This window comes from Vigna umbellata, chromosome 5 (assembly GCF_029865625.1).
Source record: "Vigna umbellata cultivar VRB3 chromosome 5, Vumbellata_1.0, whole genome shotgun sequence".
NCBI classification, from domain to species: domain Eukaryota; kingdom Viridiplantae; phylum Streptophyta; class Magnoliopsida; order Fabales; family Fabaceae; genus Vigna; species Vigna umbellata.
The window spans coordinates 44,883,888-44,911,242 of NC_142169.1; the positions used below are offsets into that span (position 1 = coordinate 44,883,888).

General features: G+C 31.6%; 1 protein-coding gene and 1 long non-coding RNA gene across 2 annotated transcripts; both read right to left on the reverse strand.

Moving 5' to 3' along the window:
- Positions 1-9,873: 9,873 nt before the first annotated feature.
- On the reverse strand, positions 9,874-10,919 carry LOC148198459 (uncharacterized). Its single transcript, XR_015779875.1, has 2 exons — positions 10,652-10,919; positions 9,874-10,562 (listed from the first exon to the last, which is right to left on the reverse strand). It is a non-coding gene; the product is annotated as an uncharacterized LOC148198459 (long non-coding RNA).
- A 1,871-nt stretch (positions 10,920-12,790) lies between these two features.
- Positions 12,791-25,834, reverse strand: LOC124833813 (putative disease resistance protein At4g19050). The gene is made up of 6 exons (XM_047308372.2): positions 25,296-25,834; positions 25,182-25,237; positions 24,993-25,121; positions 15,523-15,800; positions 13,807-15,099; positions 12,791-13,627 (listed from the first exon to the last, which is right to left on the reverse strand). The coding sequence occupies exons 1-6, from the start codon at positions 25,832-25,834 to the stop codon at positions 12,866-12,868; spliced, it is 3,057 nt and encodes a 1,018-aa protein (XP_047164328.2). The 3' UTR covers positions 12,791-12,865.
- Between the last annotated feature and the right edge of the window lie 1,521 nt (positions 25,835-27,355).

A 27,355-nucleotide genomic window follows, 5' to 3' on the forward strand; every position in this document is an offset into this window, starting at 1 on the left:
CACATAAGGACAAAATAATTGTGCAGATTATTAATTTAGAGTCACTGTTTCAGTGGTTAAGTAAGTTTCATTTGTATTTGGATTGTTTGGAGCAGCACTGTATATAACAGAAGAAAGCATAAAGGACAAAAGAGAAGTAACCTTTGTGGGTGGCAGGAAGAACAGAATAGAAGAAGTGACTAAGAAGGATGAAAAAATTAACCAAAAAAAAGAAGACAAAGTGAGAATAAGATGCATATCTTGTTCATCACAAAGGGAACACACCCACAGTGTAACATCATACTACAAATTAACTAAAATAGAAACAACACATGTTAAAATTAACATACTTTACTACATCCATAACCAAATTTAAGAGACTAATGACAATGACACAATGCAATTGAACATCAAACAATCACAAGACAAATTTATCTCCCCATACTAAATACAAATAAAAGGTTAGAACCACTTACTTGAGTGTTGACGTCACTGTTTTTGCTACAAAATTGGTGGAAATTTTTACCTAAGGAGCTCCAGCCAAAGCACTGTGGATTAGTGTCAGACAGCTGAAGGCTACATATTAAAAGCAGAAACACCGGGTAAGGCAAACAGCTTTTTAGTTACCCTTATATTGTAAACTGAATATATGTTAAACAAATTATGCTACAATGAAACTGCCCCATCATTTTATAGATCTGAAAGACAAAATAGGATCTCAGAACTGGAGGAACTATATAAAATTTGCAAGCACCTAAGGAGAGACAGCCTTTACCTTGCATCAAGAATTTTCTTTTCTTGTACCAATGGGTAGTAACCTATGAATAAATAATATAGATTCTAACAGTGTAACACTGTCACCTAACTATATCTAATCACAAACTATCATGTATGAGTATGGTTTCGATTAGTTGATAGTGCAAACTGATGGATCTTTTAAAGTTTTGAGTTAAGGATGATGTCAATCTTTTATTATGAGATTAAACTCAGGTTTTGTTGGTGTTAAAACTTTCCAATGAATTTTCCTTCAAAAGATCCATCACAAACTTATATCAACTCATATCAATATGTTTATTAAAGTCATACCAAAAAACGAAATAAATGAACTTGAGCCGATTGGAGTTGATAGGGGCCAAGTTTCCATAGATTCAATTAAGAAAAGTGCTTAACTAGACAAAATTTCTGTGACACCAGTGGTTTGTCAAAACAGGAACCGGAAAAAATAACATTCAAGTCGTTGTTGATAAGGGGAAGGTTGTGGAAATTAGTGGACCGTGGAAGCAGCAAAGAGACTCAAAGGCCCATGACTGGAGGTGTGGCCATTGGTGGGAACATGGATATGTGAGAAGGCTTGAGATGCCAGAGGATGCAGATTGGAAGAATATAGAAGCATACATACATAACGACATATACTTAGAAATACGTATTCCAAAGAGCAAACAGGGTCGTGATCTTCCTCAGGGAAAGGATGTGGCTTGAACATGCAGAAGCAGTGTAAATTTAAGAAATAACAGGTGGAGACCAACCAGAGTTTCTCACAATCTAGTATTAGCTCCTATGCAAATTAATACCAAACATTTAACAAAGTTATAAAACTCTCAAATCTCAAACTAATGTCAGCCAGCATGAGAAGGTCTTCTGATGATGTATAATACACATATATATATATGCCAGGAGAAGGGAATAAAAAGAAATTGTGGTGTATAAAACACAATGATTTGTTTCTTGTTTAGTACTAGAGTTGTTTATTAATGATTATTTTGATTGACAATGATCATTGAAAGAAGAACAGAGGACTTTACTATTGCAGTAAAGTTGGGAGGAATATGAGGAATAGCCAATGCAATATCATGATCCCCATCAGCATAAATTCCTGTAGAGAGTTTCAAGTTTTCTGATAAAATACATAGAAAATAGCAGAAAATGTTCATTCTACATGAAAGAATACTGTTTCATTACTCGGTCTTAAAATTCATGATTTTATAAGAAATTGAATTGTATAGAAACACAAACTGGTAAGAATCATCTAAAAACAAAGTTACAAATTCATAACTATAGTTTTCACGCGCTAATATCAAAATTGGTCACAAGTTGTGGCTGCTATCAGATGACTGGAAAATGTACTAAAAGCAGCAATTATCATTCTTGAGTCCATGAACATATATATTAACCATCACAACTCCATTGTACATGCATATTTCAAAAGACATTCACGTTTGAGTAAATGGGTTGGTTGAAAAAATTTATTGTTGGTTGAACCAGAGCCTCATGACATTTAAAGGCATTATAATCTTACAGCTGTTTCACTGGGAAAATTTTTTACCAATTTAAATTTTTTCCAATTTTTTACCAATCTTACAGCTGTTTCACTGGCATTATAATCTGACATTTAAATTTTTTACCAATTTTTTCCTTCCCACTACTCCTCATTCTAAACCTAAGCAATAAACCAAGATGGATTCTGCCTAAGGAAAAGATTGACACAAACTAATATAAGGGCCGTAGTGTCAGCTGCACAACTATAACAGAACACTATGACTAATGATTACATGACCTAACCAGGAAACAACTTCAAACAGAGGATGACAAACTGAAACCATGTTCCACTTTTTTGACAAAATAGGATCCACTAACATGATTGTCAAAACCATCATGACTAATATCTGAAGGCAATAAAAGCACTCAAAACGAAGCAAACATCTTTCATCCATAATCCAATATAAGTACAAAGTCACTTCAACTAACATGCACACTAACTACAACAAAATCTATCTAAGGGTAATATAAAAATCCACTAAGTTGTCTAAAACAGTTTTTAATGTTCATCTAACACAACTAAAAAGTACTTGTTATGGTGAAATTCAAATCAAATTTACAATGAAAAGCAAAACAATTTAAACTACTACTAAACTCAGTGAGTGAAATATATCAATTTAAGACAATACACTAATAATGGTCTAAAAACAACTAATTAGCACAGGAAGTGTTGATTCAAGATATACTTAAGTAGTATATATGACCTTTTATCACCTTTTAATGACAGCCAATAAAAAGAAACTCAAATCTAAGAAATTTAAACTTACCAAGTGCAGAAGGCAATTGCAGCTCAAGCTTATATCTTCCACTTCCAAGAAACCAACCTAGGGTTTCCAAGATTGCGATTCCGAACCTCCAAAACAATAACGACCAAAACTAAGTCATTGTAACAACACCAGATAAAAGAAAATTGAAATAAACCTCAAACCTAAGCAATTCAAACTTACCACGAGCAGGAGGCAACTACAACTCGAGCTTCCAGTTCGAAGAAACCAACTTAGGGTTTCCAAAGTCGCGATATCAAACCTCCAAAGAGCAATGACAAAAAATAGGTCAATGAAACAACAAAAAGATAAAATGAAAATAGAAATTAACCTCAAACCTTCGATTACTTACCGTGTTGGACAAATGAAATCTGAATCCACACAACTCGCGATGGTAAAACACACCACGAAACACTGATGCGGAAGAAACGAGTCCAACACAGAGACAGAGAAGAGAATAGGTGCGGGACTGACAGTGAAGAAGTTCAGTGTAGAAGAGGTGCGGGACTGACAATGAAGTTCAGTGCAAAACAGGTGCGGGAATGAAAGTTTGCGAAGAGGGAGAGGTTCGGGAATGAAACTTTAGTGCATAAATTTTTAATTCTTTTTTGGAGAGTTCAAACTATTTTTTTCGAGATTCACTTCTTTGGACCTTTCAACTAAATTTTTAATTTTTTTTTCCAACATCAATATATAATATCACCAAATAAACTTTTGTCAGCTTACATGCATATTAGATACTGATAATCCCTACAAAGCTTCCCGTGCAAAACCACCAAAATTACATACCACAATTATATACGGATTTTCCGTATATAACGATTTCTTCGATTATATACGGATTTATCCGTATATAACGGGTTTTCCAATATCCGTATAAAATTTCCGTATGTAATACGTTTATTACATACCGATTTAATCCGTATATAATTATCCGTATATAATTGGCTATTTTCTTGTAGTGAAAGTGGTATTAACATTAATGAAGAAAGATGAATTCTTGAATACATGAGAGTGGATAGGATGAATCAGAAACCCCAACAACATAATCATTCATATTCTACATCAATCATTTTTGCATCTTTCTATTCCATTGATCAAAACTTTGCATTCATGTTTATTTTTCATAATCATTCATATTCTACATAACTGTTTAGGTCGTGAGTCCTTTGGGAAACGATACTTGGTCTTACCATTTTATTATTACTTGATACGATTCGGTACACTTGCCGAGTGTTAACAAGTTTTTGGTGTCGTTGCCGGGGATCAAAAATTTGCTTATCAAGTTTTTTGCGCCGTTGTCGAGGACTCGTGGTTTAACTATTCTATTTGTGTGATTATTGATTAGCTTTGACTTGATTGTTATCTTTTTATCTTTGTATTTTATCTTTTATCTTTTTATCTTTTTTATTTTTTTTTTGTGCTAACAAAAGTTTTCTAGGGTTTTGTGCCTAATGCTTGCAGGATGCAATATGGACAAGAATTTAACTATATGGGCACTCAATTCTACCAAAGTAATCTCAACCATTTGAGGGAATCTCACTCAAGCATGGATCAAAGTCAATTTTGACAAGCTGTCGGACAATTTGAGAAACAACCACAACAACAATGACAGTAACAAAGCTCTCTGTTAGGAAGAATGACAAAGTTGGATGACGTCTTTCAACAATTTATGCAAGAGTCCATCTTCCCTCATAAAAGTATTGAAGCATCATGTAAAAGGATGGAGATATAGATTTACGTAAGTTTATAAAGTATAAGTATATTTAAATTAGAAAAAACACAATTTTTAAAAATAAATATAAGGAAAAAATATATATTTAATCCAAAAATGAAATACTAAAAGTTTAATTTACTGAATTACACATATATGTTTCTAAATACTTCTTCCGTTCCAAAACTATAATTATTTTATAAATGTGAGATAGCATTTATAATACTTTGTAATTATTTATATGAGCTATGTTCTAACTTTCTTTTATCAGTTAGTTTAGTTTCAGAAGGTTTCATAACGAACATTTTGTTGTAACTTTTTAAGTTATTTCAAAGACGCTAGCTACTTGAAGTTGCATTTTCTAAAATGCTAGCTTTTAATAGTACTAGTACTATCTATCATGTATTTATATTATTTATTTTACTAATTCAATTTTAATAATGATAGATTTATTTTTTTATATTTTCTTTTGAATATTTTTATGTTTCACTACTTTTTTAACGAACAACTAATTAAAATAACTATAATTTTAGAACTATTTAATATGTGAATCAATAAATTCTGTGTCGATGAAGTTTGTGTAGTCTCAAGGCAAGCACATGATGCATTTCTTGATTCCTATTTGGATTATTACTTCATTTTTAGGTCTACTTTTTCCCATCTCACATCTAAATAATACTTTGATTCTAAATTTCAGATTCACTTACTCAATATATATGCTTATATGCGTTAAGGATGAGAGACATTCGCGAGATGTAACAATTTTTTATACATAAAAATTATCAAGAGGTATATTAAAGATCTATTAGAAGAAGTATATATAACTTGCAACCTTGACGGTTTGGGTCTAGAAGTATATTAAAAAACAGCGATATTAGAAGTTCTATTAAAGATAAATAGCAATTTCGATAGAAATTAATTTTCAAGATAATTCTTAAAAAGTATTATCAAAATAATACTGTATAGCAATAAAAAATTATATACTTAATTTGATCAAATATTTACAAGTGTAAATCTTTAAAATAATTCTGCCCACATTATGTATATTATAGTGAAACCCTATAATATCATAAATAAGTGATCATATCATCAACGGTTAATGCATGACATTTTACATCTAGCACAAATAATGGAATGGTGTAGTATATTATTTTCATTTAAGCGATAGAATAATAATTGATATAATATATAATAATTTCTAGGATATTGTTGATGACATACATTGAGAAAACAATCGAATAAAGAAATTAATAAGCAAATTGTCATTCAAAAAAAAGTGAAAAAGAGATTCGTTAAGTCAAATAGAATCATAAAGAAGAATTGAGCAAAGGACACTGCCAAGATAAGAAGCTTGATTAAGATAAAAAGACAGACAAAACCAAAATCCAGGCAGACAGACATCGAGAGGAGAATCAAAGTAGAGATTAATACCGAGAGAGAGAAAGAGAGAGGGAAAGAGAGAGCGGAAGAGGGAGAGAGAGAAGAGAGAGATTCTATGCAATAACTAATGCAAAACTTTTAATAAATGAGAATATATGATATGTATGGATGGTTTAAGTAATGGTTAGAATAAAGGAAAATACAAATAGATAGGTCAAAGGTAAATAAGGGATGCGAACTTGTGGATATAATTTCGAAGAGTCTTATAACGTTCTGAAAAGGATAAAATGGTTGTTAGAGATAAGGCCAATTTAGAGTATATAAATGGGTGTAAACCTCACTTTATAAGTTAGTTTTGTGAGATTGAGTTAAGCTTAAAGTCTACTTCTTAACATGATATCAGAACTAGGTTAGAGTCTATCCTAACGATATTTGTTACCCGTTACCTTTCTTGTTCTACCCTTAATATTATTACATATTTACATTCCTACAAACCTTCGTCTCCATTCTTTTCTTCATGTATTATTCTACATTTTATTTTTTTCATTCCTCATTCCATCTTTAAAAACAAAAATATCAAAAAAATATGGTTCTTGAAAAGAAATGCATGAATTGTTGATTGAAGTCAATATTAAGCGAGAGTCCACTAATTTAACTATCAGTGTAACTTTGATCCATAATATAAGTGAGTTGTTTATCAAGTTCACTCTAACAGTGGCATAAACACTCAAAGACTTTAAATCAAATTGAAAAACATATTAATTTACTAACCCTTTGTAAATGCATCTACGTAGATTATTTAGTACTACAATCACTTCAAACGCATAGAATATATTATTTTGTGATGTGTTGGGATCATTTTCTATTTTTCAAGTGTGGTTTTATTGTACAAAAAATTATTTTTAAAAAATAAAAAACAAGGTGGACGTTGCTTAGTGCACTACCTGACATTAATTGACGTTTGTTAGTGCAATGTCCGACGTCAATTTCGTTCCAATGGTCCCCTAGGACTTTCTCGCTGAGCGAGGTAGAGACGCGTTTAACGAAGATGGACGTCGGATACACAAAGGTCTAATTGTTGGGTCTGTCGATGAGGAGGTTTCTTGTGGGTTTTGTAGGGAGGTTCAACACACACATACACATAGATCTCAATACTGGTAAGATATTGTCCGCTTTGGGCCAAGCCCTCACGGATTTGCTTTTGGCACCACTCTAAAAGGCATCTTACCAATGAAGGTATCTTATGTGTATATAAACCCATGTCCATCTCTTATTTTATTCCATGTCGGACTTATTGTGGTTAAAGGGGAGAAAAACTCTAAGCTTTACTGGACAAAAGCTTTGGTTGCTAAAGATAATGTGAATGTCGTGTATATGGAGTCATCTTTGTGGCACAGAAGGCTTGGGCATATCAGTGAAAAGGGACTTAACTACTTAGCTAAAAAGGATGTTCTCTCAGGATTGAAGAGTGTAGAGTTGGAGAAATGTTCTCACTGCATGGCTGGTAAACAAACAAGAGTATCCTTAAAGAAGCATCCTCCTTCCAAGAACTCAGAGTTGCTTGAATTGGTGCATTCTGATGTTTGTGGCCCATTGAAGGTAAAGTCTTTTAATGATGCACTTTACTTTGTTACTTTTATTGATGATTGTTCCATGATGCTTTGGGTTTATGCACTACAAAAAAAGGACCAAGTGTTGAACCTCCCTACAAATGGTATCAGAGCCCATGGTTCAGGTATGGTGACCGGGCTCAAACGAGTATGTCCCTCCATGATCAGGTGAAGCCCTGGCAGGTGACTAGTGATAGATAGCCTGAAAGTTAATCATGAGAGGTGGAGAGCAAGAGATGCTTAGTGTTTGACCATGGATTGTGAAAGAGAAGTGATGACCATGGTGTACTCGAGATAAGAAAAGACTTTCGCTGTAGGAGAGGTAGAAGAACCATAATCCTTTGTTTAAGGGGAGGATGTTGGGTACAAACAAAGTCCCACATCGGATAAAATAAGAGATGAACATGAGTTTATATACACATAAGATACCTCCATTGGTAAGAGGCCTTTTGGAGTGGTACCAAAAACAAATCTGTGAGGGCTTGACCCAAAGCAGACAATATCTTACCAGTGTGGAGATCTATGTGTGTGTGTGTGTGTTGTCCCTCCCTACACTAACGTCAAATTTGACGTCTCTAATATGACGTCGAGATTTGGTTAGAGGTTAAATATCCAAAAACATGATATCAAAACTATGTTAAAGCCTATCCTAACGGTATTTGTTGTTTGTTGGACATATTGTTCCATCCTATTATTACATATTTATATTCCTACAAACCTTCATCTTCATTCTTTTCTTCATGTATTATTCTACATTTTATTTTTCATTCCTCATTCCATCTTTAAAAACAAAAATATCAAAACAATATGGTTCTTGAAAAGAAATGCATGAATTGTTGATTGAAGTCAATACTAAGCTAGAGTCCACTAATTTAAAGATCAGTGTAACTTTGATCCATAATATAAGTAAGTTATTTATTAAGTTCACTCTATCCGTGACATAAACAGTCAAACACTTTAAATCAAATTGGAAAACATATTAATTTTCTAACCCTTTGTAAATGAATCTACGTCTAAAAATTGGATGCATTAAGAGACATTATAAAGGCATTTAATCCAAATTTGTTAGTGCACTATGCGACGTCAATTTTGTTCCAGTGGCTCCCCCAGGACTTTCTCGCTCAGTGAGGTAGAGACACACTCAGCAAAGATGGACGTCGAATAAACAAAGGTCTAACGTCAAATTCGACATTTGTCCACGTGTAATCAATGTTAATTAACGTTTAGTGGAGAATCCGACATTAAATTGATGTCTCCCAATATGATGTCGAAGTTTGGTTAAAGGTTAAATATCCAAAATAATAGACCATAAAAATCTTTTTTACCGTGATGAGAACAATCTGAATAATGAATATAACTTGGAATATCAATCAGTTTATCAATATAATAATTTGAATAAAATCAGGATATTACTCAGAGTAATATCAACGGAAAATAATGGTGTTTCCTTGAATGATCTTAGCATTCCTCCATAACAAACAAATAAGGACATAATATACTGTTGTGTTGTAGAGTAATTTGTGTCCATTGAGTAATTTTTTGAACAATAATTTTCAAATATTAAAAATAATGAATTTATATATGGAAGAATATAATTTCTTTGCATAAATTATGAAAAGATTTAAGCTTGTAAAATTTCTTTGTTTAGTTTTGTCTATTCATTAAAACTATTAGTATTGTTAAATCGGTTAACTAACTCTGTTCAGCTCCTATAGTGTAATGAGTATAACTGAATCAATGGATGGCTTAATGCAATAGTTTGTGATAGTCTTAAACATGTATAGTCTAATGGTCATAAGCATTTGTTTTAATTTTGTATTGTAGCTCATATGACCTTTTGCTCACTATTTTGGCCTTATCTTTTTTTTTTATACAATATGGTTTTTTATTTTAGTTGCATTCAATTCTATATTTCTAAGGCTTCAAAATGGACATATGGTTTTCTGGGAAGCTTTTTTTTTCCTATAATTTTTAGAATTTGAAGTAGATTTGCCAAATATTTATAAAGAAACCATTCGAATTAGATTCTGTGTATATTAGGTTAAACTTTTCAAATTGGATTGATATTCATGTTTACCTCCGATTTTATAGCATTTACATAGCCTAAATGTGCTATAAAGATGTACACAAAATTCATTTGCCAAATTTTTAGGTTTAACACCAGTAAAAAAATAACATTTAAACTCTCACTCTCACAGTATGACCTTTATAGACGCGGTGACATTTTGGTAATTCTCTCGAATTTATATACCTCGGTTCTTCTGGAAATGGTGTCCAAAGTCTTTTCTGCCTCAACTAAAATCAAAACCGATGTCTAAAGACAGTAAAAATTTCCTCCAGAATAGACATCGGCTGGTTTGTCTAACCGAAGCATATAATGCTTTACTGTCTCAGGTAGAACCGAGGTAGTATGGTTTAAAATACCCAAGTTAAAAATTTTACCTAACGAAAGTGTTCTTCCTTGCAGTTTTGGAAGTTCCTGGAGCAACCTCTACCGTTCTTCTTTCCTAGGTGCAACATTCTCCGTCGCGACGAAGCTTTTCTCTCACTGGAGGTCAAAGGTGCGTCCCGCATTGGTGCTTCTCTCGTTCATCTTTCTCGCGTTGGTGCCTCGATTTGACTCGTCGACGCCGCCGCTGCACCGCTCCCGCCGAACCGCCCTCGTCACACCGCCCCCGCTGCACCACTTCCCTTGGCCGCGTTGCTCTCGGGTTCATCTTTCTCTTTGCAGCAGCTTCTTCTTCTTCTTCGAGGTAAGTATTTTGCAAAATCTTCTAACTTTATAGATGCTATTGTGCTCTGGGATAAGAGAAGAAATAACTTGTGTTAAGTGTTTGACAAATTCGTTATTTAAAGACAAGATGTATTGAAATAAAATAAAATGTTACCAGTGATGCTATATCTGTTAAGAAAATAAAAGAATAAAGGAAAAGGAAAGATCTAGATGAAGAAGAAGTGGAAAGTGGGCCTGGGAAGAGTGGATAGCAGAAATAAAAGAATTAAAGGAAAAGGAAAGATGTAGATGATGAAGAAGTGGAAAGTGGGCCTGGGAAGAGTGATCATAAAAGTTACTATTCTTCATAAAAATGTTTTAATTCAAGGACCACATTTTCAGTGTAATTTAATGATTTTTTTTAAACTTTTTTATATATATTTATTATGAGAAAGAAATATATAATTAAATAGTATTAATTTTACATTTACATTATTTTTTTTAATATTTTTTTCAAACTATAACTTTTAATTTACATTTAAAGTAACATAAATTAATTTTATTACATTAAAATAAAATCACTTAGAGAAAATGCCAACATGATATAAACAAGTGTGATAGAGAAACATAGTAAGTATCGAAACAGAAAAAAAAGTGGTGTGAACGGGATTCGTGTTATTATGCTTTTAATAAAGAAAAAGTAATAAAGAAAAAGTAATAAAGAAAAAGTAATGTTTTAACGATTTTTTTTATATAGAGTTGATTAATAAAGATATCTCAATTCTTAGTTTCACATAATCTTTAATGTTAGAAATCATGAAACTAATTATGTGTTCTTTGTTTTTCTTAGATATTTTATTTTTGTGGTGAGGTTTTATACGCGAACATTCTCGATAGTTGACCAATATTTACGTTCTCATGTTCCTATTCTTAATATTTTCCTTTTAGTATGAACATGTAATTATTTGTTCGTTTCTTGTATGTCCTATATTTTATAGGAATTGCCTCGTTATCTCCCTTCCTCCCTTACCTTACTTTAATTTTGACTCTTCCACTTCTCCACTTCTATCTCTATTTCATTCTTCATCAATATATACAGAGAAATAAAATTTGAGTTCAAGGAATCAAAATTGAACAAGTTGAATTGTGTTATACATTGATCATTCAATGCTTCGAGTATGTTCTATTCTTGCTCCAGGTTTTGAACTTTTGTGACTAAAATGTGTTTCTGATTATAGAAATATAATTAAGAATCGATTGAATATTGATTTGATAATTAAATCTCAACTATATTGAATGACACTTTTATTTGATTTGTAAATCAGTTCAATTGATTAATTAAATTGCTTACTTGTTTAAAATTACATCTGAAACTTCAGAAAATTGATAAGAAGAATTATTTGATTCTTTAATCATTTTTGAATTTCCATCCTTTTTATGTATTTTTCATATTAATTCTGATTCAACTTCTGATACTTTTCTCAACTAGGAAACTCAAATTTTAATTTTTATGGAAATAATACTAAAGATTGAATACTTAGTGTATTTGATTCAAGAACAAAATTGATAATCAATCTCCAGACTAAATTTAAAATATAAATCCATACTTGTATTTATACTCAATCGATCCAAGAAATTTCATCAAAATTAGAATAAATGTGAATAATATCTACTAAATTTTATTATCCTATATATTTGTTATCCTATTTTAGGTTCATGTTATATGATCAAACATTCTTTGTAAGTTAAATCTTTATTATTATTTTTGTTGTCACCATATCATGTTTGGAGCATAACCCGAGTCAAGAAACATAGAAGTTAGAGTACTTTTTTTATTAAGGAATACACCCATTTACATGGGGAACCTTTTCCAAACACATAAAGTATTATGTTCTTTGACATCTTTCATTACCAACCTTTACACAAGATGTGCTCCTATTCCTTAAACTAATTGGAACAAATTTTCCAAATATATGTTCCATGACTCAACCACGAAAGAGGATGGCATAACTCATTTCATTTCAGAGTACTTGAGTTTATTGATAATGCCATTTTCGTGGTGCTCATGAAGGTGAATCGAAAAATTCCACAAATGGAATTCTCCTAGAAAAATAAAGAGAAAACATAAATTGAAAATATTTGTTACTAGAAAAGTATTATAAATAATAAACAAATAGTTAAATAACAGGTTTGAAAGTCCCTAAAAGGATTTTACTAATCAAATTAACCACATAATGATATAATAATCCATGTTAAAAATGATATAACAAAAACCAATTAAGATATGCAAATAACATCAAAAGGAAATTGTTGTCTTGTATATATAATATGTATATATCAACATGTTCACACGATAGTATTATACATTTCAAAGCTTTGCATATCACATTTAGATACTTGGATTGTTGCTGATATGTGATAAGGTCTTGTTTAAATTTCCTAGCCAGAGTTTCCTGACAAATGTTACATGTATTGATCTTAGCAATGGGGTGATGACTCTACCTTCTGAAAATGTTTTCATGCTTGGAATATTGCTTGCCTGTACAATTTGTATGTTAGGTAAATGAATTGTTCCATTTTGTTGATAGAAACTGAGAAACTTCGGAAGATTCTTGAGTACAAGACATTCCATTTTTGGAAAACTGATTGTCATGTCTTCTCGATTATCAATAGATATTACCTCCTCTACTTTGTCACAGTTGCACAATTTCAATGATTTGAGATTTTGAAGATTTTTTGTAGAAGAAATTGAAAATAGACTTTGGAGGGCTCCACAATGAACAAAGTGAAGTGACATTAAGTTTGGAAAAAATGAAACTTGAGGCTCCTTGTTCCAAACACATGTGAAACTTCTTAGGTTACTCAATGCCAGTTCCTGTAACTGAGGAAGAAGTTCTTGGATATTATCATTTGGCTTGTCATCTTCAAGGTTAAATATCTCAGTCAATACCTCACATTGTTCCAAAGTTAATTTTTTCAACTTGTTAAATCTTATGATCATGTTAGAAGAGATGACATTCAATAATTTGTTGTTGTTACTCAAAGTTAGATATTCCATTTCACAAAATGATTTGGTAGGATAATTGTTGTGCCAAAGTTTCTCAACATCTTGATTTTTCATATACAACATCTTTAATGTTTCCAGTGATAACTGCGAGGAAGTAATGAAGAAACAATAAGTTTCAATGGTAGGAACAAAAATTAATAACACTTCCTATATATGTATAGAAAAACATTTATATATATTGTCATTTTTATGCATACATAGATGATCATGACTATCATTTATAGTTTTAAATCGAAACTTGCTGAATTTTGGAAGAAACTTACTGAATCTGGGAAGAAAATGTTTGAAGTGACGAATTTTGCAGGATCTTTTTGCTCCTTAGACTCTTCAACAAAAGTGGTCAAATTGGGACAATTTGTTATTTTCAATTCTTCTAAGGAAGGAAATTGAGATGTAAAAGGAAAAATAGTATGTAAGTTTGTTAAGTTTTTAAGACAGACAAACTTTAACTCAGGAAAGGTGTGTTTTCCTCTTGTTCCTTTATATATATCATCAGCGATCGTAATTTTCTCCAAGGCTTCACAATTTGAAATGTTTATACGTATCAGCATTAGAGATCCTGGAAGCCATTTAAGTGACTTACATTGCTTCACTTGTAAGCTTTGCAAGTTTTCATATAACCTAACAAACTTTTTACTGATGACATGAGTTAGTTTAGGTAGATCAATCAAAATCAATTCATCCAGATGTTGTAGGACATTTGTATAAGGAAATATTTCACCATGAATGTTGAATACCATTTCCAATTTGATGCAATGGCTTACAATGAGTTTCTTCAAATTCTTCCACTCTTGCAAGGCACTAGATGATGCTGAGACTACACATACCAACTTGTGGCAGTTATCTAACTTGAGTTCATTCAACTCAGAAAATGACCTGACATTAGATATTAGTGACATAGTTGCAAACCCAATTGTAAATTTTTCTAGTTGAGGACATTTTTCTATTATCAAGGATCTTAGTTGTGGGAATTCTAAAGGACACACGTAAAAGTGAATCAATCTTGAGAGAGACTTGAACTCCACCTTATTTAATGCTGGGAACTTAATTATTCCAATGATACCATTAATCTTAATAACTTGCTGTAACATTTCACATGCCTCTAACTTTAGTTCATTTAGTTGCCTGAGCTTCTCAGCTACAAAAGGAGTGAATAACTTTTGTAGAGAGGAACAATGTATTATGTGTACCATTTGCAAATTTTCAAAACCAATAATTCCTATTGGATTCTTGTTCCATATGCATTTCAAGTCATGTAGTTCTATCAATATCAATCTCTTTATTTGTGTAAAATATTTTCCATGTCCATCATTGTCAGGGGTAAATTCGTTGAGATCAAACAAATGTCCCAAAGTTTCGCATTTCTCAATGCTGATATCTTCAAGCTTATTTGCTCTCTTCATCAATAAAGACAACAATTTGTTTAGCCTTTCATCACAACATTTTATCGAAAGTTGTTGCAGGTTCCTAAAATGTGAAGGTCGAATCTCATCAATTGTCTTTTTTAATTCCTTCTTGTCGTCAATAAAGTACTTTTCCATCCTTGAGAATTGATCCTGTAAGATTTTTCATTCTATTTTTGTAATTTTTACTTACTTTTAATATCATTCATATAGTTTCACACATTCTCATATATATATATATATATAATAATTATTATTTAATCTAATTATTTTTATCATTTCACTATTAATAACTTGGTTTTTAGTTTGTCATTATAACTTTTAAAACAAGTAAATTTAGGTTTTATATATTCCAATTTTCTTTCACACATCCAAAAAAATTGACTTTTTATTTTTATGTTTAACTATGTGAAAGTTTACTGGTTTTCGTCATAAAATATTTCTAAAATTTGGCAAGAGAAAGCTAGAGACAAATTAATAAAATTTGAACTATTTTCCAGACTATTAAGACACGATTTGAAGAAGGAAAAATTCTGCATAAAATATAATGAATTAGAATTTTGAAAGAGAACTAACCGATAATTCAAAAAGGTGGAGAATTTTGGTATCAATGTCATCTTGTTCTTGCCTTTCTAAGACTAATCTCTTTAATTGTGATTCTTTTATTGTTCCCAATCCAAATTTCTTCAAGTTAGGACAGTGGTTCACAATCACGTCCTTCAAGAATGGCCATTCAACAATATCTCCACATGAAAAACCCCTTAAGTTAGGTAATTCCTCAAAATTTAATTTCCTTACTTCAGAAAGTTCAATAGGAATTGTAGCTTCTTTGGCATCTCCAAGTTCTCCTGATGCTAAAATAAGTTAAAACTAAAGGTAGGAAAATGAAGATATAAAATACAAAATTATATTTAAAATAAAAGAAAGTAAACAATTCAAACACTATTTTATAATTGTTATAATATCAGCACCAATGTCATAACAGATACATTTATTTATTCAATATTAGATTTCACAAATAATATTAATAAAACATATTTTCTTGTATATCCTACATCAACTGATGCTATGATCAGATTTTAATATATAAATTTGATGCAAGTATCACTAAAAGAATGTTGAAGATTAACATCAAATCAAATTAAAGTGTCCATAGAAACTCACTAAATTAGAGTCTATGGAACCATTCTAAATCCACACTATAATTAATATAGAAAATTTTTCAACATTTTAAAATTTAGTATCGATGAAATCGACTCTAAGTGATTCAAACATGAAAAAACAAAAAATAAAAATCATTAAAAATTAATGAAAAATGAACGGATTAATATTTTAATATTAATATTTTATTTTCGAGACAATTGTAAATAAAAATAAATCCAATTCAAAAATTAGTTGTGTAAACTTAACGGACCCTAAAAAAACTAATATTTTAATATGCTTTTATAGATTTGTTTTTAGTATCATCCTAAAAAGGTTATTATCAATGAAAGTATCTTATGTGTGTATAAACTTATGTTCATCTCTTATTTTATTTTATCTGATGTGAGACTTTGTTTGTATCTTAACGTAGACAACCTTAGTCATTATGTTAGATGACTAAGGTGTTAGACAACTAAGATGTTAGATGACTAAGGTGTTAGACAACTAAGATGTTAGATGTCTAAGGTGTTAGACAACTAAGATGTTAGATGACTAAGGTGTTAGATGACTAAAGTATTAGACGATTAAGGCATTAAATAACTAAGGGTTAGACCACCTAAGGCAGATTAAATTATTAAATAAACCCAAGGTAACGCTAATTATTAGATAACTCAAATATGTTTATAAAGAGCTTTAATGGTCTGAAACATGTTTTGATATCTCATTGTTCATTTGAATTCATACTTTGATCGAATTATTTTAAGTAGAGATTAAATGTTATGAATTGTATCATTTAAGAAAATTATTTTATGATCATTACATGCTAAAAGAAAAAGGTTTTCAAAATTAAAAGGTTAAACAATATAAGCATTATGGAAATAATCTAATGATTCAAATGCAGAATGAAATTGTACAAAATTTCTTTAACAAGACAAATTGTAAAGGTTGAGAGAGCAAAATTCAAATTAATTTCGAGCTCAATTACAAAAAGGAAAGCTATGGAAGACCCATGAAAAATATTTACCTTAATAGTAACAATTTTATTACTAGTAATAATAAATTTCTTTGTGAATGGAAAATATAATAAGTTTATAATAAGTCTAGCCCTTTGGAAACAATTAGCTTAAATAGATTACAACTACCTTGTATATGCAAATGACCGTATTCTAATTTAAGTGTATACGATTTTAGGCATTTTTTTTTTTCGCTTCTCATTTTATATTTTAAAATTTGTTTCACAAAATAATTTTACCTTAATTATTAATTAATTTATCATTTAAAGTCTATTGAAGTTTCAAAATTATTTTCAAAATAAGTGCTTTAAAACTTTTAAAAAAATTGAAAAGGATTTATTTTTCACTTATCAATGAACATCAAAATTTGTGTTTCGTCTATAAATTAAATATACACGTATTCCTTAAATATGTACATATTGTGTTATATAAAAGTCATATAAAACGTAAAGTATCATATCCAACAAACTGCACGAGAAAACGAAAAATATATTTAATCCATTTAAAAAAATAAAGAATTAAATATATTTTTCATCACTAGACTAATTTTTAAATTTGTATTTCATTCATAAATTAAATATATGTCTATTTGATCACTATATACAATATTCTCTTCATCATGAAATTTTATAATAAACTATAATATAATATTTATCGTTATTGCTATGATATTTTACATAATGTTTTATAAGTGTCAGAATGAAATAGGTGTATTTAGGTTCAGGAAAAAAATGCAATTTTAAAAAATAATACGAAGGCAACAAATATATTGAACCTAGAAATAAATTACTAAAACTTTAATTTACCGAATTACACATATTTTTCTAAATACTTCTTCCGTTCCAAAAGTATAGTTATTCTATAAATTTGAGATAACATTTATAATACTTTTTAAGTTATACTCTTTATTTATATGAGCGAATTTGTAAGTTTGTTTTATCACCTAAAAAGTTAGTTTAGTTTCATGAGTAATGTTTGATAACTAAGAATTTTATAAGTTGAAGTGTGATTTTCTAACAGCTTTTACTAACATTAAAATTATCTATCATATATTTATATTATTTATTTTAGTAATTGAATATTGGTCTTTAAGAAATTAATAATGATTACTTGAATTATTCGTCTTGAATGTTTTTATGTTTGAGGAGGTTTTGAAGGAATAAGTAAAATTTTAGAGCTAAAAGGTGCATGAATAAATTGTAAAAGCAGAGATATAAAGGAGGCTAAGGAATTCTCACTCCGAATGTCTTCCCTGATAAGGAAAGGTAGGGGATGAACACGTGGGAGAGGATCAGGTGTGCGAGGAACAGGTGCGAGAAGAAACCATGGCCGTGGTTGCATTTTGAGGGAATTTGGATGATGCTGAAAGTAACACCAAAACCATATATATCAAATCATTTCCACATGAAAAGAAACTACCACTTTTTTAGGCATGAATTCAGTATATGAAACTTTTCCACATATTCTTTAAATGTTTGATTGCAATGGTTATCATGAAAACTCAGTTCTCAAATTCAATAACTGACAACATAGACAGAGACAAATGAACTCTCACCAATTCAAGTCTCTCTCCAACAGCTTCAGCTTCTTCTGCCTGTCTTCTGGAGGAGATGCCATAAATACCCAATATATATATATATATATAACATAATCAATGTTATAGTTTCTACTTTGATGCTCTACTTCAAATGGAAGAAACGGAATGCTTTTTAACAATTAAAAAGAGATTCAAAGTTGTAGTTTCTTTTCAGAAGACAGCATTATAGGAAATATATTGTTTCGTTTTCTTTTAACTATTATTCATAAATTTAGTTATGGTATGATAAAAAAGTAAATTTAAGTTTAATTCATTAATCAGATTTGTTAAATGAGAAATGTTTTTACTTATATAATTTAAATTAGTTTTAACTTTGAATTGGTTTTATCTTTTTAGTCGATATGTATATTTGGTTTGGTGTGTGGGACTACATATTTATTTATAAAGAGATTTATTTCTCTAGTAGGTATGGATCTTTACTATCTTTCATATCAAAACATGTATATCTTAATTATCTTAGATTTAGGAGTATATATATTTATGAATAGTATGATAGGACACAATAATAAATAACATAATAGATGTAACAAACTTTGTTAAAATAAGAAATGAATTTAATTTTAATTTATCCTTATAAAACCCGTGTATAAAATGAGGATGGTCCTCATTTATGTATATAGAATTGTCCTCGTTTATATTGAATTGATTTTATTTCCTGTTACAGTAAAATATCTCACAAAAACATTTTACATGGAGAAAAAGAAGATCTCATAGTAGCTTCAACAAATATTGCGACAATATATGCATGATAAACTCTTTTAAAAAGCAAATTTAACTTAATATTAAGATAAGATATGCACATATATATATATATATATATATATATATATATTATAATTTAGTTATATGTCTTTTTCAATCCATTTGTGTAACCAAGTTATAAAATTGACTTTCTTGAAAAAAAACATGAAAAATTTAATCTGAATTCCAGATTTATCTTTTTTTCTTAGCTCCATTTGCTTCGACAAAGGGTATATCATGCAACAACAGAACAGTTACTATGAATGAAAAATGCTTGGTTTGCTTACATGGAAAAGGGATACGATGATGACCCTTGTGTTGTCTCAAGCAAAGCACACGATACATTTCTTGATCCAAATTTACATTATAAAAAGTCTAACTTTTCTTACGTGTTGATTGCTTCATTTTTAAGTCTACTCTAGCATATCACGTGTATTACATTGATTCTAAACTTCATATATACTTAATATATAATATATAATGTTTCGGTTCATTGAAGTTAAATCTTCTTATATAAATAATCTCTAAAAGCTTATGTCACAATTTAATTTTTAATTCTTTTCATCGTTTGCTTCGATCGGATGTTATCTGTAGAAAATATTGTGATTGTTTGTCCAAATATGTTAGCTATAAATGCGTAATAAAAGTAACTAACTACTTTAATATTAAACTTGTATTTATAAACTTTTGGAATGAGCTTTTGATTAGTATCAGTCCAATTATGGCACATACACTAATGACTTGACTTAGGATTAGCATAATTATTCTTATTCGTTGATCTTGTCCATGGTTCGACCAATCAGTTCACTAATCGTTTCGTTGTTGGATTAAGGGCTCTGTTGACCGCTCGGTTCATGACTGACCGAGCGGTCATACGATACACGGGCCCCCCAAGCCCGAGCATCTCTTTCATCAAGAGGGGCATAGGGGTTTGTCATGGACAGATAAACAATCAGTGATTTTGTAATGAGGTGTGTTATGTTGTGTTGCTCGTTTAAGGACAATTAATTATGTTGGTAGTTATCGTGGTGGTTACAAGGAAAAGTAACCGGTGTGAGTGAGACACGTGGATCCTCAAAATTCATGCATTTGCTTGAAACGAAAGGTCACACATTGTCGATTGTCAAATCAAGTTGAGTTCAACGGTTGAGATTTACCTGTGAAAATTATTCTTTTGGCTATAAATAGGGAGTGAGGTCGTAGTCATTTTCACACTTACACTTTTCCTGCTTTTTACTACCGAACATTTCATCTCTTTCTCTACTCCAAGGTAATAATGTTGACCATGGTGCTTTGTTTGTCTGACGTCAGGAGGGAAGGCCGGGGGTATGCTGATAATGCGTCAGAGTCGTCATCATTGACCAAAGGTTTGAGATATATTGGCCATCAGGAACGATCTAATCTATTATACTTAAAACAACTAATAAATAGAACGTTAAAATCTATAAAATCATAACTTATACAGTATAGTGGTAAATTTAAGACTGTAATTTAATTATTGAAATTTATAAATTAGATTGTCCCCTAATTTTCACTTCAACTTTTAGCTTTCCTCTTGTGAATTTTTTCTTGAAGTTATTTTTTCTCTTTTTTTCCTTTTGTGTTAACATCACACACTTTGTGCATTTACTTTAAAGATGTTCAGAAGTAATTTTATGTAAAGTTAGAAATAATAGAAATAATACTTATAATTAGTGATTAATTGATTAAACGTTTTTTGAAATATAATAAATGTAACTCATGTTTGAAATGAATCCATATAAATCAATGTTTTAACCATCATACAAACACTTACAAAATTAATTATGAACATATTTAGAAAAACTATCAATTGACACTTATGCAACTAAGGGATATTGTCTCGGTTGTTTTGGGTTTATAACAGCAGTTCTGCAATCGAGGTATATTCAGCCAAGGTAAAAAGTTATGAATTTTAGTCTCGGTTCAAAAAACCCGAAGCAGTAACGTGATTACAAAAATAAAACATTGGGTCTATTGCCTCAGTTCTAATTTGAACCGAGGTTGTAGACCCTTAAAATTAACTAATTAAAGAATTTATTGCCTCGGTTGGATCCAGAACCGAGGTAATAGACCCTTTTTTGTCTAAGGTTTTACCAGAACTGCGGTCTAAAGTGTCTATATATATATATATATATATATATATATATATATATATATATATATATATATATATATATATATTTAAATTATTGTTTCTGTATCACATAAACTATATGAAAAAAATCCTAAAAATACAAACAAACGCAAAAAACATTGTTTTCTATTTATTGGTAATTTTTTTTGTTTTCTTTCAAACTTTAAAAAAATATTTAAAATAGTTACATTTTTAATTTTGAGCTGGAAATTTTTGTGCAGAGATTTCATGATTTCTTGGTTCTTCATACAAATTTTCATTTCATTTAGAGTTCGTTTGAGCATACTCTCAATTTTACATATACCTATGTTTTGATGTGTATGGTGTATGAAGAACAATCAATCAAACGAATTGAAAAACCTAAAGCGAAACTAACCTTGAAGGTGAGTTTGAGGCTAAAACGAAACGAAATAAACATCCTAAAGCGTCTATTTGAAGAGTTGAAGAACACCTGTGTACAAAATCAATCGGTCAAAACGAAAGAAAATCATACCTAAGCAACAAATATTGCGACAATATATGCATGATAAACTCTTTTAAAAAGCAAATTTAACTTAATATTAAGATAAGATATGCACATATATATATATATATATATATATATATATATATATATATATATATATATTATAATTTAGTTATATGTCTTTTTCAATCCATTTGTGTAACCAAGTTATAAAATTGACTTTCTTGAAAAAAAACATGAAAAATTTAATCTGAATTCCAGATTTATCTTTTTTTCTTAGCTCCATTTGCTTCGACAAAGGGTATATCATGCAACAACAGAACAGTTACTATGAATGAAAAATGCTTGGCTTGCTTACATGGAAAAGGGATATGATGATGACCCTCGTGTTGTCTCAAGCAAAGCACATGATGCATTTCTTGATCCAAATTTAGATCATAAAAAGTCTAACTTTTCCTACGTGTTGATTGCTTCATTTTTAAGTCTACTCTAGCATATCACGTGTAATACTTTGATTCTAAACTTCATATATACTTAATATACCATGTTTCGCTTGAGTTAAATCTTCTTATACAAATAATTTTCGAATGCTTAGGTCACAATTTAATCTTTAATTCTCTTTTCACCCTTCGGTTCCATCAGGTGCTACATGTAGTATTATGATACTAAAGTAACCTTTCTTCTTCTTTTTCTTCTATTTTATGTTTTCTACAAGTACTCCATTATTTTTTGTGACATGTTCGTTCGACTTCCACAAGGGTCTTTTATGGGAGTTGAACGTGGCTCCGATCCAACTTCATCTGAATGGGTGAGCTTTCATGTAGACGTTTGTCGTCGTATGCAAGGCCACACCATAACAAGTCTCGGGTGTCTCTTATTACTGAGAAGGATCAAACGTTATTCACCCTTTTCAACATTTCGTATAAGGGGATTAAGAAATTTTTTTATTAAAGTTGCAATGACAGAGGTCGATCAGTTAAGATTTTATACACACACTAGTGCAGTCAGGGGAAACGACAGCGGTTATTTTTGCCCATAGACAATGGTTCCTGAACCGAGGCATATCCAAGTGAGACAAAAAGTTTTGCCTCGGGTGAGAACTGAGGCATAAAAGGAGGAGATTTGGCCTCGGTTCAGCCTTAACCGAAGCAGTAGATGTTTTTTTTTTGTAGGACTTTAGGCCTCGGTTCCTTTTGAACCGAGGCAGTATGTCCCCCTCTATTGCCTCAGTTGAGACCCCAACCAAGGCAGTAGATCCCATTTTTTTTTCATTCGCTAGCCTTTATGCATCGGGTGTGACCTTAACCGAGGCCATAACGGGCTTTTCTACTTCGGTTCTGACCTCAACCGAGACATATTTCCCTGTTTTTTTTTAACATGAGGTATGTTTCTGCTACATTTCCAACTACAGAAACAGACCTGCATATATATTTACAGCCAGAACAGTCCAGAATAATCCAGCATAATGGTCAACCCAAATTGCCCTTCTATTGGACCGAGCACCCCAAGATAATGACCCGCTTGGGCAAATTTCACAATGACATAAGAGAAAATAGAAATGATCGGCATGATTAACTAAGTACCCTACCGGGCCCCCTCTCACGACTATCTCAAAACAATCGTTTTAATGTATAAATGAATATAAATAATTAAAACAACTAATAAATATTAATTCAAAACTTTCAAATATTTAGTTGAAACTCAAAATAATTAGCAAATTAAAACATTAATCCCTTCAATAATTTTATAAATGTAGTTTATATTAAAAAAAATTCAAAGAAATAAAATTTCCAAACCTCTCATGATCCTCACCGCATCCACTAGATACTGATACCAACTTTCCAACATATTACCAAGTTTTTATGCACTTAAAACAGCCAAGGTACTGTTTTGTGCCAGAATTTTTGATTCACACAACCAAGGGACTTACAATTCATTCACAACCAGCATATTAATCAGACTAAAACTCTGCCTAACCAATCCAAAACAGTCCATACACACAATACATGTGTCAAGCATCATAAACAGATTTAAAACATCACATATGACCAATCAGAACTTCTCAAAACACACCATTCATTTAGCTGTTAACTTGGCATTCTGATTTAGTATCATACAACATATAAATTCACTACGTTCAACTAGTTTTAATGACCACACTAAACCATTTTTTAACTAGTAACAATTCCTACACCAAACCAGATTTTATTTCTGCTTATCAAACCAATTTTAAGTACAGACAAACACAACAACACACTAATTCGGACATGAATTTTAAATACAGACACATTCCTCTGATTTACGAAGTTCATTAATTTAACCAATTAAAATCATCCATGTGAGAAATGGAAAAAAGCACCATCATTTATTGCACATGTAAACCATTTTAGAGCGCAAAACAACATTTCCTAACCAAACCAGAAACATCTCTGAACCTAAAAAAAATCCAATCATAAGATTCCTATGTTCAAACTGAATTATTAACACCTAGAAACTTCGATGCATCACAGCCAATATTAAAAAAAAATGTCTATGTGCCCAATTCCAAAAGTATGCTATATATATATTAATTGATTTCCAGAACCTGACAACATCTAGCACATAAAATCCATTGCTATGAACCATAGAACATGATCACTTCATCACCTACACTAGTAAAAAATATGTTTTTGAATTCGCCTAATAGGCTTCGGTCAAAGAAAAACCGAAGCCTATCTGAAAATGATGGCAATCTTGTAATTTTCACAAACTTATATGCACCGGTTTAAGAATATCTGAAGCATATAGGGCATCTTACCTCAGTTCAAATCATAACCGGTGTCTAATACTTTCTGAAAAAGTCACTGAGTTTTGGCCTGACACGTAATTTAGTCCTTCGGTTCTATACAGAACCAGTGTCAAAAGAAGTTTATGCCTCAGTCATTACAGAACCGAGGCCATTAATGGCATGAATCTGTGCAACTGTGTCACATCCCATCCCATCCCACTTTTCCTTGTCACATCGTGTCACATCCCCACCTTCTTCCTTCCCTCCAACTTTTCCTTCTTCTAGTCCTAACCCTAAAAAATAACAATGCTACTTTACCAAGCACGTGCTTCACTCATTAATAATAATCTCACTAATATACTTCAGTTTCAGAAACGAAGAAGGAGGAGTTGGAGCTGACGGCTGACTCCTACACGGTTAAGGTTCAGCAGAGTTAGATTCTTGAGCTCCACACAGCTCGTCGGAACCTCGTCGGAACCTCGCCGGAGAGAACGTTGTTGGACAGATCCATCGACATGAGACTCTTCAGGTTCCCCAGCTCAGGAGTGAGCGAGCCGGAGAGCGCATTCACCTGAAGAAAGAGCGTGTCCATATTCTGAAGCCTTCTGAGGTCAGCCGGAATATCGCCGGAGAGTCCGCAATACAAAGCGTTGAAACGGACAAGCTGGGACAAGCTTCCAATCTCCGACGGGATGCCGCCGAGGTGGAGATGACGGAGGATGTTTCCAAGCGCGGTGAGGTTTCCAAGCTCCGGGGATGTTTCCCATGAGCTCGTTAGGTGCTGCCAAGTGCCATACACGGGAGGGATCTGGCCGGAGAAAAAGTTGCCGCCAGGTGGAGATGACGGAGGATGGGCATGGCGGCGATGGTGAGGGGAAGGGGACCGATTGGGCCGGAGAGTGCGGAGAAGGAGGCGGGAATTGGGCCGGAGAACTGATTGTTGGCATGGGAGAGGTAGGAGATGAAATTGAGGTACAGGAGAGGGGGAGAAACGACCTCGGTTCATAAGGAATAGAGGCATAAAATTTTAAAAAATAAAAAATGTTACTGCTTTAGTTAATTTTGAACCGAAGCATAATCCTACCATTTTATGCTTCGGTTAACCGTGGCATAAAATCTATCACTTTTTATCTCGTCTGAATATTTTCTCGGTTGAAAAACCGGTGTCTATAAGCGAAAATAACCGTTGTCGTTTCTCTTGATTGCACTAGTGCTAATAATATCCATCCAAAACAACAGTTATATCATATCTATAGACAATTATTGCAACTATAATAAATCAGTAAAGGCTTTTGCATGCAAAACATGATGCAACAGAGAAATAATTTAGTGCAACCAGACAACATTTGGACCGGCCAACGCAGCATTACCACAAATTCATTCATACTCAGTTAACTCATCATGGATGCAAGATAGACACTTTCCTAAACCAAAGCTGAATCACTAGCAGTTCCATTCATTTGAAGTATATACTCATGTCAACAGAATTACCCCTTTACTCCACTAGTACATGTCAACAATACGCGTAGGTTATATTGCCAGATATAACAAAAACAGCATATGCACACTTTAAATTTGGTACAAGAACAACCAAGCAATATTACCCTATCTAATCACTAACAAAAATTAGGATTTGTATAGTAAGATATTTATTGGATAAAATATCTTAGATATTTTAAGCGGTTAAGATACTTATGAGTAACTAACCAAGTTTCCAGGTAAGGTTGTTTTTACACTTATAAATACAATAACAGGGAAAAAGTCCAAGTAGGTTCCCTCTACGTTCTACTTACGCTATATTGGCACTAGATAACATTCTACAATGATAATAAAATCACCTTCTTGAGAGCTGAGGCTCTATAACTCACGCCTGACTTGAGCGTCGGAGTATCTTCGCAGGTATCTCCCCCTCCGTTGGTGAAAGTGGACGAGCAGTACGAACTGAAGGAGTGCGAACGACTTCCAGAAAGGACAAGCGAGCAACACCATCAAAGGACAAGCGAGCGATATGGACATCCGGAAGCAAGGAAGACACGTCGGTAAGGTATGTTTCTCGATCCCATAAAATATACTGATACATGATTCTTTATTTTTCTATATACCAACAGACTTAATGAAATAAATAAGTGACCATCTAAAACAATTTAACTTCTTTCCTAGTCAATTCATCTTTTACCACTAGATTAAGGATTTACGTTCTACTTGTTCAAGTAGCCTGTAACCAACTTATATCTTTAGTTCAACCACTGTAACTATAGACAGTCAGTTATCATCATTCACCCAACATATAGTATAAAACATATTATCATCTATCCACAATTCGCTTATATTATAAGAAACACCGAAAAGTCTAGTCCCTAGTTATATGACTGATTACTCAATTCATTAACCGAACAATTCTATCAAGATCAGAATAAGCATCATGACAGCAGAGCAACACATCAAGAAGCATTAAGATTACCCAATAACAGCCACCTAGGCATCAAGCTTATTGTAGATATAATTAGGAAACACAATTACATGATAT